Source organism: Lipotes vexillifer, unplaced genomic scaffold (assembly GCF_000442215.2).
Source record: "Lipotes vexillifer unplaced genomic scaffold, Lipotes_vexillifer_v1.1 scaffold500, whole genome shotgun sequence".
In the NCBI taxonomy this organism is placed as follows: Eukaryota; Metazoa; Chordata; class Mammalia; order Artiodactyla; family Lipotidae; genus Lipotes; species Lipotes vexillifer.
The window spans coordinates 1,265,439-1,279,903 of record NW_006778765.1 but is presented as its reverse complement, the minus strand read 5'-3'; the positions used below and the strand labels follow the sequence as shown (position 1 = coordinate 1,279,903).

Sequence of the window (14,465 nt, the reverse complement as noted above, 5' to 3'; positions counted from 1 at the left end):
TTTCCCTGGGCTAGGAAGGCACACACAGGCCATAGGGGCATCCAAGCAGGATGGGGCTAAAGGAGAAAGGGGAGCTGGAGGGGCTGCAGTTGCCATGGCAGTGACACTGCTGGCTCTACTGGAGGCTGCTGGGGGGAAGAGAGGGGGTCCCTCCCAATCCTCAGCTTCATTGTTCTTTTTCACATGCTCTTTTTTCACCTTGGAAGCAGGGGTGAGAGCTGGGGGAGCCCCTTAGAGGTGCAGTCCTGCTCTGTCCAGCCCCCTCTCCTGCCCACCTACTCCATCCCTCCCTTCCTGGCAGGTCAGTCCTCTGTACTGCTGAGCGCCCCCTCCTTCAAGCCTGGCCATTCCCTGCCTGCCTGTGGCCCACAGACCCCAGCCCCACCCAAAACTGGCAGGAGCTTGCCCTCCTCCTAGGGACACTGCCACCACCACCAACACCCCCTCCTTTCTAGGCGTGTTCTGGGAGGGCCCAGTGGGTCTGAGTGGAGGCAGAGCCAGCACAACGGACCCTCCCCCACTCTGGGCATCTGTTGGCCATAGAGGCCAGGGCTTCTTCCAGGTCACCGGTCAGTGTCACAGGGCTTCCTCCATGACCTCACTGGGCACACACCATCCCATGCTCCTCTGGTCCTGGGGGGCATCTGGACCACAGTAGCTCTCCATTTGGCTGTGGGACCTCTAGCAAGTCATGCCCAAGGACTCCATCTCCCCATCTGTGAAATAGGGTGATGGGAACCCTGCCAGCTCCCAAGGCTGCTGTGTGGTCTCGGGAATGCTCAGCCAGGCCCCAGGAGGCTTCCGGCCTGCTCGGCACTCCCTCCACTGTCACAAGCGAAGAGACTGAGGCTCAGAAAGATGAAGTCACTCCACTGGTGAGCAGTGGTCAGAATTTGAACCCGAGGGACTTCCCTGGTGGTTCAGTGGTAAAGAATCTGCCTTCCAACACAGGGGACACCGGTTCGATCCCTGGTCAGGGAACTAAGATCCCACATGCCACAGGGCAACTAAGCCCGTGCACCACAAGTACTGAGCCTCTGCACCTCAACAAGAGACCCCGCATGCCACAAACTACAGAGCCCATGCACCCTGGAGCCCACGTGCCACAACTAGAGAAAGAAAAACCCGCATGCCACAACTAGAGAGAAGCGCAGCGCTGCAATGAAGAACCCGTGCACCACAACAAAAGATCCCACGTACCTCAATGAAGATCCCACGTGCAGCAACTAAGACCCGATGCAGGGAGGGAGGAAGGGAGAGAGGGAGGGAAGGAGGAAGGAATTTGAATCTGAGTCAGTCTGATGTCAAAACCCATTCCTTGGGCTTCCCTGGTGGCGCAGTGGTTAAGAACCCACCTGCCAATGCAGGGGGCATGGGTTCGATCCCTTGTCCGGGAAGATCCCACATGCCGCGGAACAACTAAGCCCGTGTGCCACAACTATTGAGCCTGTGCTCTAAAGTCCGTGCTCTGCAACAAGAGAAGCCACCGCAATGAGAAGCCCGTGCACCACAATGAAGAGTAGTCCCCGCTCGCCGCAATTGGAGAAAGCCTGTGTGCAGCAATGAAGACCCAACACAGCCAAAAAACCCCCAAATTAAATTAATTAATTAAAAAAAAAAACCCGTTCCTTTAACCCCCAACAGACATAGCCTCTAGTAACTCTGATGTGGACCAGCAGGGGCTGTGCCCAGGGATACCCACAGGCTCCACTTTCTCTGCCCTGTTCCCTCTCTGGGGGAAGACACCCTATACCACCATTACCAGGAGCTTGAAGCCAGGGGAGACTCAACCTACCCAGAGAACCTATCAAGAATGGGCAGACAGGGGCTTGTGGGGGGGTGGGGAATGGGTGCCAGAAGCAGGGGTGTGAGAGGTCTGGGAGGCTCAAAGGACTTCTTCCCAAAGAAGGGGAGCTCCAGGTGGCCTGCGGTGGCCCCACTCCATCTGCGGTCCTGTGCTGCCCCCATGTGGAAGACAGGCTCACATTCCCCAGTGGAGACACATCACTTCTGGGCCAGGAGCCCCCAGAGGGAAAATCAGTGGCCTGGGGCTATGAAGGTGTCCCCAGTGACTGGAGGAATGCGCTGCACCCCCAAGCCTCTGCGGGACCTGTCTTCTCTCTTCCCGACAGATCCTGGACCCCAGCCTGGCATTGCAAGCTGCCCACCACCTTTCCTTCTCCCAGGACCTTTGAATCCCAGACTTCTGGAGGAAAGTGAACTTGAGAGTTGTATTTTCCAACCCTGCATCCCATATTTCAACCTCCATCCCCAGGAATTCCTTGTATCTGAGAGCCTACTACCTCTGGGATCAGCCCATGGTTTGGAAGAAAATCTGACTGCAAAAATGACCCCTGCCCATGGTATTTGCCTCCCTCAATCATAGCTCTGCCCTCTGGGGCCACAAGAACCAAGTGGCCTCTCACAGGAATTTCTAAGCAGATCCAAAGCTTAACCCGGTGCTTAGGGGCCTCCTCTCTGACCCCCAGTCTTCTCTCCCACAGGTAAAACATCCTGCTTCTGATAAGCCACTCTGGTTGCTACTATCCGGGCACACTGGGAGTCCCTGTCCTCTGGAACTTCAGGACTGAGGGGACCCCAGCACCCCTAAGGACTGTCATGTCCTTCCATCCTGGTCCTTCTTTGGATCCTGTGCTCATTTTTTTTTTTTTTTTGCGGTACACAGGCCTCTCACTGCTGTGGCCTCTCCCGCCGCGGAGCACAGGCTCTGGACGCGCAGGCCCAGCGGCCATGGCCCACGGGCCCAGCCGCTCCGCGGCATGTGGGATCCTCCCAGACCAGGGCACGAACCCGTGTCCCCTGCATCGGCAGGCGGACACCCAACCACTGCGCCACCAGGGAAGCCCCCTGTGCTCATTTTTAGCATTCACTTGATACTGACATTTCCCCTAAGCCATTTCTGCCTTCCCAGAGCCGTTGTGGGGAGCAGCATGGCTGGGACGAACAATGATTGAACACCTAATATATACTCAGCACAGTCTTCAGTGCTTTACTCAAATTATCCGGTTTACCTGATAAAGGAAATTGAAGATGATTCAAAGAAATGGAGAGATATCCCATGCTCTTGGATTGGAAAAATTAATATTGTTAAAGCAGCCACACTATCCAAAGCAATCTACAGATTTAATGTGATCCCTATCATATTTCCCATGCCATTTTCCACAGAACAAGAACAAATAATCCTAAAATGTACATGGAATCATACAACACTGAGAATTGTCAAAGCAATCCTGAGGAAAGAGAACAAAGCTGAAGGCAAAACCCTTCCAGACCTCAGACAATACTACAAAGCTACAGTAATCAAAACAGAGTGGTACCAGCACAAAAACAGATATATGGATCAATGGAACAAATAGAGAGCCCAGAAATAAACCCATACACCTATGACCAATTAATCTTCAACAAAGGAGGCAAGAATATGCGATGGAGAAAAGACAGTCTCTTCAGAAAGTGGTGGTGGGAAAGTGGGACACCCCATGTAAATGAATGAAGTTAGAACATACCCTCATACTATACACAAAAATAAACTCCAAATGGCTTAAAGACTTAAATATAAAACATGATACTATAAAACTCCTAGAAAGGAACATAGGCAAAATATTCTCTGACATAAATTGCAGCAATGTTTTATTAGGTTGGTCTCCCAAGGCAATAGAAATAAAAGCAAAAATAAACAAATGGGACCTAATCAAACATAAACTTTTGCACAGCAAAGGAAACCATAAACAAAATGAAAAGACAACCTACGGATTGGGAGAAAATATTTGCAAACAATGCAACTGACAAGGGATTAATTTCCGAAATATACACACAGTTCATACAACTCAATATCAAACAAAGCAAAACAAAACAACCCAATCAAAAATGGTCAGAAGGGGCTTCCCTGGTGGCGCAGTGGTTGAGAGTCCGCCTGCCAATGCAGGGGACACGGGGTTCGTGTCCCGGTCTGGGAAGATCCTACATGCCGCGGAGCGGCTGGTCCCGTGAGCCATTGCCGCTAAGCCTGCGCGTCCGGAGCCTGTGCTCCGCAACGGGAGACGCCACAACAGTGAGAGGCCCGCGTACCGCGGGGAAAAAAAAAAAAAAAAAAAAAAAGGGCAGAATACCTAAATAGACACTTCTCCAAAAAAGACATACAGATGCCAGCAGGCACATGAAAAGATACTCAACATTGCCAATTATTAAAGAAATGCAAATCAAAACCATGAGGTATCACCTCACACTGGTCAGAATGGCCATCACCAAAAAGTCTACAAATAAAAAAAAAAAGTCTACAAATAATAAATGCGGGAAAGGATGTGGAGAAAAATGAACCCTTTTGCACTGTTGGCGGGAATGTAAATTGGTGCAGCCACTATGGAAAACAGTAGGGAGGTTCCTTAAAAAACGAAAAATATAGTTACCATGACCCAGCAATCCTACTCCTGGGCATAGATCTAGAGAAAACTCTAATTCAAAAAGATACATGCACCCCAGTGTTCATAGCAGCACTATTTACAATAGCTAAGACATGGAAGCAACCTAAATGTCCATTGACAGATGAATGGATGAAGATGTGGTGTGTGTGTGTGTGTGTGTGTGTGCGCGCGCGCATATATATGGAATGCACACAGTGGAATACTACTCAGCCATAAAAAGAATGAAATAATGCAATTTGCAGCAATATAGATGGACCTAGAGATTATCATCCTAAGTGAAGCAAGTCATAAAGAGAAATCACCTATGATATCACTTATATGTGAAATCTAAAATATGACACAAATGAGCTTATTTATGAAACAGAAACAGACTCACAGACACAGAAAGCAAACTTATGGTTACCAAAGGGAAAGGGTGGGGGAGGGATAAATTAGGAGTTTGGGATTAGCAGATACAAACTACTATATATAAAATAGATAAACAACAAGGCTCTACTGTATAGCACAGGGAACTATATTCAATTTCCTGTAATTAACCATATGAAAAAGAATATATATACATGAATATGAAAAGAATATATATACATGAATCGCTTTGCTGTACATGAGAAATTAACGCAAGATTGTAAATCAATTATACTTCAATTTAAAAAAAATTATCCGGTTTAACCCCACAAGACAATTACTATTTTCATCTGCAGGTTACACTCAGAACTGAGGCTTAGAGAGCAGAGATCTGGACCAAGTAGAAAAGCTGACTTTTGTCTCTGTGAAATCCTCCAGGCTGACTGACCTCTTGCCTCCTGATTTTGCCATCTGCCTGGATTGGTGAAGGGCGCACATTTAATTCCTCACACGTTTATCAGGTCCCCACACGTACCTGGCACTGTGACAGAAAAAATCACCCCAGATATCTCTGACCCTATAATTTCAATGAGTAAGCCCCAGTGGATCCTACTCGAGCTGTGAGTTGGGCTGTAGCTCTAGACAAGGCCTGGACAAGACAATACCACTGCAGGCCACATGGCTCAGGCGGATCACAACCAGCCCCGCCGAGTCCAAGGTCCGTCTGGTCACTGAGGCCTCACATCTCTCTGTGTCTTGTGCCCAAGGCATTTACAAGGGGCCTGGGTGACAGACGTTCTGCTGAGTCCAGGTAGTAGTTCTGCCCAAGGCTATGCCACAGAGGTCAGCAAGTGGACCCAGGCCTCTGCACAGACAGAGATGGGGCAAGAACTGCTGACACACAGAGGGTGAGGAGGAAGGGCTGGAGGAAGCCCTGGAGGAAGGGCTAAGTTCTTCACCTTTTTTGTGTTAGAAACTCCTTTGACATCTGGTGATGTTTACTGACATCTCCTCAGAATAAGATTTTTAAATGTGTAAAATAAAATAGGATTACAAAAGATTTTCATGAAAAGGGAAAGATATCCATGAGTTACTACTGAATGAATAAAATCAAGTTACAGAAGAGCTTGTATAAGCTCTTTACACATTTATGAAGAGAAAAAGAGAGAGAGATTGGGAGAGGAGCAAGAGAGAGTGAAAAGGAGGAGGAGAGAGGAGAGGGAGGGAAGAAAGAAAGAGAGAAATAGAGGAAGAAAGGAAGGAAGGGAGGAAGAAAGAGGGAGGAAGGAAGAAAGGAAGGGAGAAAGGACAGAAGGAGAGAGAAAGAAAGGAAGGAAAGTAGGAAAACTATCTCTTTATACATATGGCTGGCCCTACCATCTTTCCCACTTTGAAAAGCATGGCAGGACTTCCCTGGTGCCTCAGTGGTTAAGAATCCACCTGCCAATACAGGGGACATGGGTTCGAGCCCTGGTCCAGGAAGATCCCACATGCCATGGGGCAACTAAGCCCGTGCACCACAACTGCTGAGCCTGCGCTCTACAGCCCACGAGCCACAACTACTGAAGCCCGCACGCCTAGGACCCGTGCTCCGCAACAAGAGAAGCCACCGCAATGAGAAGTCCTGAGAAGCCCGCACACTGAAACGAAGAGTAGCCCCTGCTCGCCACAGCTAGGGAAAGCCTGTGCGCAGCAACGAAGACCCAATGCAGCCAAAAATAAATAAATAAACAAATTAATTAATTAAAAGAAGAAAAAAATGAAAAGCATGGCAGGCCAATGGCTCCAGATCATGGTTCCCTTTAGCTCCCCAAATGGTCCCCTCAGGTCACAGCCAAAGCTCCTCATTCTTGTCACTGCCTCCTCCCTTGCCTGACAGCTGGGATTTCACCCTGGGCCTATCCCTATAGCAGCTCCAACAGTACTGCATGGTCATCATCTCTGAATCTGCCTCCCTGTCGGACGATGGCTCTCTGCTCGTTGCTTACTCTGCCACTGTCAAAACAACCTGGTAACACCAAGTCCTCAGCACATGTCATTGCTCACTTTTTAGGATCTGTGAGAGCTACTGCTTAGTTGGAAGGCCACACAATGGGGCAGCCTGTTTCCTTTAAAGCTGTCACAGCCTTTTTTACCGACCCCTAACATTTGCTTCCCTTTCTCAAGGTGTGGCAGTCAAACCTTCTCCCCTGGGAATTCTCTGGGTGGTCTAGTGGTTAGGACTCTGCGCTTTCACTGCTAAGGGTGTGGGCTCAATCCCTGATCACGGAACTAAGATCCCACAAGCCACGTGGCATGGCCAAAAAAAAAACCCCAGAACAAAAAGCCTTCTCTTTGTCCAAACTTCCAGCGCCACCTCCCATATACCCTGGGGCCTCGTGCCACGCCCACCTCCTACAGTCCCCACCTCTGCCTACCACCTCCTCCACCTGTTCTCAGCACCCCTCAAGGACTCTGCTCCTGCAGAGGCATCTTTATGGCCTCAATTGTTTCTTTCTTTTTTTTTTTTTTTGGCGGTACGCGGGCCTCTCACTGCTGCGGCCTCTCCCGTTGCGGAGCACAGGCTCCGGACGCGCAGGCCCAGTGGCCATGGCTCACGGGCCCAGCCGTTCCGCGGCATGTGGGATCCTCCCGGACCGGGGCACAAACCTGTGTTCAATTGTTTCTTTGTTGGCACTAGGTTACCCCTTGAGCATCTGAGCCTGCTCTTGATTCTCCTAACTCACACCTGCCAGATTTCTCTCCCTCTCCTCAGGAATGCTTCAGTAAGGAGTCACCTGTGTGTCCTGCCGCCACATCCTCCCTTCCCTTTCACTCCCCAACTCTCTGCAAAATGCTTCGGTCAGTCCATGAACCTGCCTGCCAAGGAACGTCCATTCAGTAGGTGTTTCTCAAGTTCCTGTTCTACATCAAGTGCTGTGTCAGGCAATGGGAAAATGAAGGTGACCAAACCAGTTCTGAACTCTTGGTGCTTGAACCAATGAACACATACACAAGTAAATAGAAAACGTAGTTAGAGTGTGGGAAAGTTCTATGAAGGAAGCAAACAGGATGAGAGGATGCAGAGTAACTGGGGAGATGGGGCAAAGGGTCTCTGTTTTAGATAGGGCAGGCTAGGGAGGCTTCTCCAAGCAAGCACACTATCCAAAGAGCAGGGAAAACGTGGTACAGGTGGTGGGGATAGCAAGTGTAAAGGCCCTGAAGCAGGAACAGGTATGTGTGCTTGGCAGGAAAGAAAAAGTCCATCGGTGTGGAGAAAAGTGAATGATAAGGAGAGCATTGCCAAGATTAGGGGAGGTAAAGAGTTTATCTCTAATGCAAGGTGAAATCCTTGCAGACTTTAAGTGACAAGATCTGATTTGTATCTTAAAAAGTGCCCTCAGGCCTCACTGCTGTGTGGAAATGAACTACAGGGGTAAGAGGTGGAGAAAGCAATAGAGTTATTAGGAGGCAACATTTACTTATTTTGGATGACAACAGGCATATCACATTTAATGCATCTAAAAAGAAACATCTGGAGACTTCCCTGATGTTAAGACTTCGCCTTCCAGTGCGGGGGGGTGGGGGGCTGGAGGGGGGTGCAGGTTCCATCCCTGGTGGGGGAGCTAAGATCCCACCATGCCTTGTGACCAAATAACCAAAACATAAAAGATATTGTAACAAATTCAATAAAGACCTTAAAAATGGTCCACATCAAAAAAAATCTTAAAAAAATAAAAAGAAACATCTGGATCACTGGCCCCCTCAAAATAAAGCAACAAGACCCCTGTCCCTCCCCCAACCTTCCCCATTTCTGTAAAAAGCACCATCTTCACGCACTTGTTCAAGCCAAAAACTTAGGGGCAACACAGGCCTTCTTGCTCTCCCCAATCTGCATCCCAAGCCCAGTCTACTCTCTTTCCTTACCCACTCCTATCCATCCCCCGTGCCCCGACTCAGCTCCAGGCACCATCCTGTCCCATCCTGCACCAGACTCCTGACGGCTCTCCCTCCTCTGCCCGCTACAGTCCATTTTCCGCGCAGTAGCCAGAAATACTTTTTTAGGAACACGAATCTCCTGTTACCCCCTGCCTAACATGTATTCCTCAATGACTCCCTTCGCCTTCAAGACCTTTAATGAGACCTGGGACCCAAGTCAGGAGGAATATGAGGAGAAAGGAGAAGGGTCGGTAAACCTGAAGGAGCGAGGCCAGGCCTGTAGCACCACCTTCCCATCTGGTTTGTGTCCTCCGGGCTTAGGAACCTATCTTCACGGTGCTGGGGGAAACTTTTCCAGCAGTCCCTTCCTGCCGCGACAAGCCTATTTCCCGTGCTGCACCACGGCGTTCCTCTTTCTCTTCCGGTCCCAGGCGTTTCGGGATCTGCGGGTCCCGGTGAGTGCTAGCCGCGTGGTATCCGGAGCCATCCGTGACTCCCGGACGGCGGCGGGGCGCGTGGCCTTAGGGAGGACGGGGAGACCGGCTGCCTGGCTGTGGGGAGCGGAAGCCGCGGGGCGGGGACGGTGCTCGTAGGTTCTCAATGGATGGATGGGAGGGGAAGAATTCGGATTTGAGGGGAGAGCGCAGCCTTGCTGCTGAGGGGGTGGTTTCGAGGCACCATTACCTGAGTTTGGGAGGGGGAGACTGGCGTTGGGTCGTGCAGAATGGATCCAGGCTGGTGGAGGGCGCAAATGCAAGGCATCTGTGCTGAAGCCTCATTCAGGCTTCTGGCCTAACATTCTAATAGATCAAGGCGAAGAGGTCGGCCCGGCCCCGCGAGCCCCCAGCTCTGATCTCCACTCTCATCCTCCAGTTGCAGACATGGCCAAGTCCAAGAACCACACCACGCACAACCAGTGTAAGTTCCCCTGGCCCAGCCTTCATCTAATGCCCCGGACCCTGGCAAAGATTAGGGATACTGGGCAGGGAAAGGAGGCACATTCCTGCAGTGGGCCTGGGGCTGATTTTACTTTCAGCCAGCATTACCTATGGGGCTGTAGATTTAGAAGCCAGGGATCCACTTGAGATAATCCACAGTGCTTTGCATTCAGTGGTAAGGGGTTTCTTAGACGGATGTCAAGTAAGGAGAAATTATGGTTCTCCCGGACTTGCAGCTGTGATGGTGGTCGTATTAGAAGAAATCTCTTTTTTGGACTAATTCCTTTTTTCCCCACAGCCCGAAAATGGCACAGAAATGGCATCAAGAAACCCCGATCACAACGATATGAATCTCTTAAGGGGGTGAGTGTGTGTGCCGAATCACAAAAAAGTGTGTGTTTGGCTCCAGTTGCATGGTCAGGGTCTTTCATGTAGCTTAACTGTCCTCCGTTTTGCCTGGACTTCATGTTGTGCCAGACCTGTAATAAAGCTTTACTTGGCCTTTACTGGCCCAAGTTGTAACCTGCCTCCTGAGAGCAGTTTGTCTGATCATCTCCCTTGCTCACTCAGCTTTTCAAGGGAAGGGGTGGTCTTGCCTGTGTACCTGGTACCTGTGAGCCTTCCATTCCACTTTGACCACCCATATGACCTTGATCTGATGCAGTGCTAGGCCTGGAGGGGGCAGCTTCCCTTCCTGTGCTAGGGAGTTCTAAGGATTAGCCAAGAAGGCTGAGGCTGTAGGGTCTGAGCAGAACTGAGTCTTGTCTCCACTTTGCTACTCCACTGTACTGTTGGTCTCTCCCCGCCCCCTTCCCTTCCCTTCCTTCCCCTCCATTGGTCTCTTATTCTGCCTTGTTTCCTGTGAATCTGCTGTACTTAGTATTTGGCACCTTTTAAGGGTGAGGGGGTGGGGTGTCCATGAGGGGGTTTCAGGAAAAACTCAACCAAAATCCTGCTGTAGGAATTTGTTCTTCCTTTCTGAGCTCTATTGGGTTCTAAGGGCCAGATATTTCTGCATTTAAGGTTGACTTGATGCTGTCTCAGCTCCCAGTAGGCCTCGGCTGGCGCCTGATAGTCTCCTGGGTGCTGCTGTGGAGAGGGGCACCATGGGTGACTTGGGGGCCCCTACATGCTGCACTTAACAGCCACCTGTACATTTTTTGTCTTCCAGGTGGACCCCAAGTTCCTGAGGAACATGCGTTTTGCCAAGAAGCACAACAAAAGGGGCCTGAAGAAGATGCAGGCCAACAATGCCAAGGCCATAAGTGCACGTGCTGAGGCTATCAAGGCTGTCGTAAAGCCCAAGGAGGTCAAGCCCAGGATCCCAACGGGCGGCAGCCGCAAGCTCAGTCGACTTGCCTACATTGCTCACCCCAGGCTCGGGAAACGTGCTCGTGCCCGCATCGCCAAGGGTCTCAGGCTCTGCCGGCCAAAGTCCCAGGCCAAGGCTCAAACCAAGGCGAAGGCTGCAGGTGCGCCTGCGGCTGCGGCTGCAGCTGCGGCTCCAGCACCAGCACCAGCTCCAGCACCAGCACCAGCTCCAGCTCCAGCTCCCAAAGGTGCCCAGGCCCCCACAAAGGCTCCAGAGTAGAGACCTTTATCTGCCAATGTGAGGACAGAAGGACTGGTGTGACCCCTGGGCTGCTGTCTGCATGGGGCTGGTGTCCTCCTGTGCTATTTGTACAAATAAACCTGAGGCAGGATCTGTCAGTCAGGTGGGGTCGGTACCTACATTTTGTGTGGGAGAAGAGTTTAGCCTTCCTTGGATGGCAGGGTGTGGGTGGGAGTCAGGGGAAATAGGGCCTTGGAGTGTCAGAAGGGGACCTAGTAAATGAGGAGTGGTTGGGTGCCTTAGGGACACTGGGGCACATAGCTTGCTGGACTGGGCAGGCTGGTGAGGACAGAAAAACCCCAAACATCCCTGTCAGGTCTTAAAGCTTACCCAGAAGAAAAGGGAGGACCCAGAAGAATTCTGCACTCTGGCCTGGGGAGTTCTAGGTTCCTAGCGTGCCTGGCCAGCATTCACTGCTCTGAGTTGTACAGTCCCCCAAGTTCTAGGGCTCCTGGGAGGCCAAGCAATGGTGGCACTGCCTTACTTGCATGACTGTGCTGTATTCTTTGCCCCCTGGATCAGGTGCTTCACCAGCAGCCTTGGCCCTCAGAGCAGCCAGTGAAGCACTGTTCCTGGTCACACTAGGCCTTCATCTGTGGTCCAACTTTGGGCACTGGGGAGGCTCAAAGAGTTGTTACGCTGGGGCAGCAGGTGCGGCCCATGGTGTATGATCCCTCATCTCAGAAGTAGGTGTTACTATTATCTTTGAAACCCTGCTCCATGAACATCCTTGCTGTTAGAACTTCAGAAGTGGTCCCTGTCCACACAGACTTTATTGTTGGGCAGGGGGGCAGAAGGGTCCTTGGCACTGATCGGGGTGGAGGATGGAGAGCATGGGGCTCAGCTTTCACCGGGCAGGGTGGGCACGCTGGCCAGGGCAGGCAGCAGCCGAGTGTATATGTCGATCCCGCGGAGGAACGTGGCCTCATGCAGCCGTTCATCGTGGTCGTGGAGCAGCACGGGTGTGTGGTTCATGGGTGAGAAGCCCAGAGCTGGGACCCCCACCTGCAGGGGGGCAACAGGAGCCGTTAGGGGGAAGGCCAGCACCCAGGACCATTCCACTGCCCACCGTACTGCAAACAGCTCACCGCGCGAAGATAGCGGCTGTCTGTGGCAGCGGGGAAGATCTCCGGCTCCAGGGTGAGGTTCCTGTAGAGGGAAGAACCTGGTGAATGTGGAGGCAGAGAGGGGAGAGGGCAAGGGAAGGGTTGAAGGAGCAAAGGAAGGTGGGAGGGAGGAAAGGGGAGAGGGGGGCTGGCCAGTGTGCTCACATGTCCTTGCAGACCCCACTAAAAGCTGCCCACCAGGGGTCTGAATCATCAGTAGATGTCACTTGGGGCTCTGTCCATTTCTGTGGGGAGAAGGATGGCAGGATCAGGACAAGGCCTGGGCATCTTGCCCTATTCTTCATAGGGTAGGCTGTGCCTGGCACAGGGCACACACCCACCTACCCAGACATCCAGCTGGCCAGTCCAGCAACAGGCCCTCTTTCAGTCTCTCAAAGGTCACAGGCCTGGGACCTTCTCTGCCCTCCACTTCCTGTCCATCCTCAGATCCTTCCTAAGTGCCCCTTCCTCAAGATGGCACTCCCAGACCTCTCAGACTGGTCAAATACTCCAGTTACAGGTTCACAGTTATGAGGTCACACCCTTTCCTGGACCACGTGTTCACACTTATATAAAAGTAATACATAATTTTTTGATTCATGTCTATTCCTCCCTTCATTGTGTAAGGACTATGAGGGCAAAAGCTTGTCTAATTTCACTCCCTAGTATTCCCCAGCACCCAACAGTGGCCTACACAACTAACGCTTGTTGGTGAACAAAACATGTCTCACAGCTAAAGCCAGGATGTATGCAGGCACACCAAATGTACACTCCTGCAGTGACACATGCGGCAAGCCCAGCCTCCCGAGCTCCGACAACTCCCCTGTTGTAGGTTTCCCAGTCCACACCTGAGCAAACTCGAAGGTGACCCCTTCGCCAGCTGCCTGGCACCAGCCCTGCAGCTGCTCCTCGAAAGCCTGTGAGAAGGGAAGATGAGCTGACCCCTCAGGCTCTCCCTGAGCCTCTAGGACAGGGCTGAGGACCCAGGCTCCCTCCTCCAAACCCAGGTGGAGATGGCACCTTCAGGTCCACATCTGGTGCCACGCGGAAGTCAAAGCTGGCGCTCATAGTGGCAGGTACCACATTATAGGCTACACCACCCTCTAGCTTAGTCAGGTTCACGGAGGTTACGGCCCCCTGCTTCAGTTGAGGGTCTGACTGCAGCCTGTGGTGGGAGGCAGAGGCAGCAGCAGCAAGGGGGAAGAACAGATAAAAAGGGGGCTCAGCACCCCTCCTCTCCTGCGTAGCCTCCCAGAGCCCCGTGCCCTTTCCCAGGCTGCCTCACCTCTGCCTCTCTTTCTCCCGAAAAGCCAGGATGGAGCTCACAACCTTGTGCTAGGAGAGTGTGAGGTTAGATGTGAGAGTGGCCCCAGGACAGCCTCGGGAACTCCCAAACTCCCTCCCCGTATGCCACACACCAGCTTCTCTGCTGCTGTGTCCTCAATGAATCGTGAGCCGTGGCCTGGCTTCCCGGTGCTTGTGACCTGCACCCCTGGGAGAGGCAGGGGGAAGGGGGTGTCTTCAGTATGGAAGAGGCTGGAAAAGCAACCAGCCCTGGGATGGGCCCGGGGTCTTCCCCTCATTCCAGGCTCCTCTGCCAGGTCTCTGCCTGCCTCAGAATGCACAGTGTAGAGCTGGTTTCTGCCCATGGTTAGGGCCTCCCTTCAGAAGCTCAGGAAAGAGATGCCCAGGTAGGAAGGGGCTGGGAGGCAGAGGCCCTGGGTTCAAGGCCTACTCAGGCCCCAACTTGCTGTGGAACCCTTGGCGGGCCCCTGCCCCTTCTGGCCCAGTCTCTCATCTGCACAGTGACCCCCAACGTCCAAGTGCATACTCACACCAGGGGCTCCGCTCACTGTAAAAGACAGTGAAGGCGTCAGTGGGGTTGGCCAGGCCTAAGGAGGAAAAGGTTGGCCAGGCCTGAGAGGGTGGAGCGGCCTAGCCCCCACTAGCAGCCTCCCTATCCCCTGCTGGCCACTCAGTGTCCTGCCACCCTGCTCACCCTCATCCAGGGCGAAGCCAGCCCTCAGGGCCTGGAACTCGGGCCGCTTCACAAACAGCTCCATGCCTTGGTGACCCCCAATCTCCTCATCTGTAAAAGGAGCAGGAA

At 52.1% G+C, this 14,465-nt stretch overlaps 2 protein-coding genes across 6 annotated transcripts in view; one reads left to right on the top strand and one right to left on the bottom strand.

The window, feature by feature from the left end:
* The first annotated feature begins 9,089 nt into the window (after positions 1 to 9,089).
* On the top strand, positions 9,090 to 11,351 carry RPL29 (ribosomal protein L29). Its single transcript, XM_007451843.1, has 5 exons — positions 9,090 to 9,157; positions 9,576 to 9,620; positions 9,939 to 10,003; positions 10,812 to 11,112; positions 11,167 to 11,351. The coding sequence occupies exons 2-5, from the start codon at positions 9,584 to 9,586 to the stop codon at positions 11,229 to 11,231; spliced, it is 468 nt and encodes a 155-aa protein (XP_007451905.1). The 5' UTR covers positions 9,090 to 9,157; positions 9,576 to 9,583; the 3' UTR covers positions 11,232 to 11,351.
* Positions 11,352 to 11,979: 628 nt separating this feature from the next.
* Positions 11,980 to 14,465, bottom strand: part of ACY1 (aminoacylase 1) — a 4,938-nt gene continuing 2,452 nt past the window's right edge. The window contains exons 5-13 of one of the 5 annotated variants that reach the window (XM_007451840.1): positions 14,358 to 14,447; positions 14,194 to 14,250; positions 13,777 to 13,850; positions 13,644 to 13,693; positions 13,379 to 13,523; positions 13,207 to 13,275; positions 12,524 to 12,603; positions 12,341 to 12,401; positions 11,980 to 12,257 (exon numbers count right to left, since the gene is read on the bottom strand). In XM_007451840.1, coding sequence (XP_007451902.1) covers positions 12,093 to 12,257; positions 12,341 to 12,401; positions 12,524 to 12,603; positions 13,207 to 13,275; positions 13,379 to 13,523; positions 13,644 to 13,693; positions 13,777 to 13,850; positions 14,194 to 14,250; positions 14,358 to 14,447 — 791 coding nt within the window. In that variant the 3' untranslated portion in view covers positions 11,980 to 12,092. The remainder of the gene's footprint in view (positions 12,258 to 12,340; positions 12,402 to 12,523; positions 12,604 to 13,206; positions 13,276 to 13,378; positions 13,524 to 13,643; positions 13,694 to 13,776; positions 13,851 to 14,193; positions 14,251 to 14,357; positions 14,448 to 14,465) is intronic. The other 4 variants (XM_007451838.1, XM_007451839.1, XM_007451842.1 and 1 more) reach the window with 4 other exon arrangements.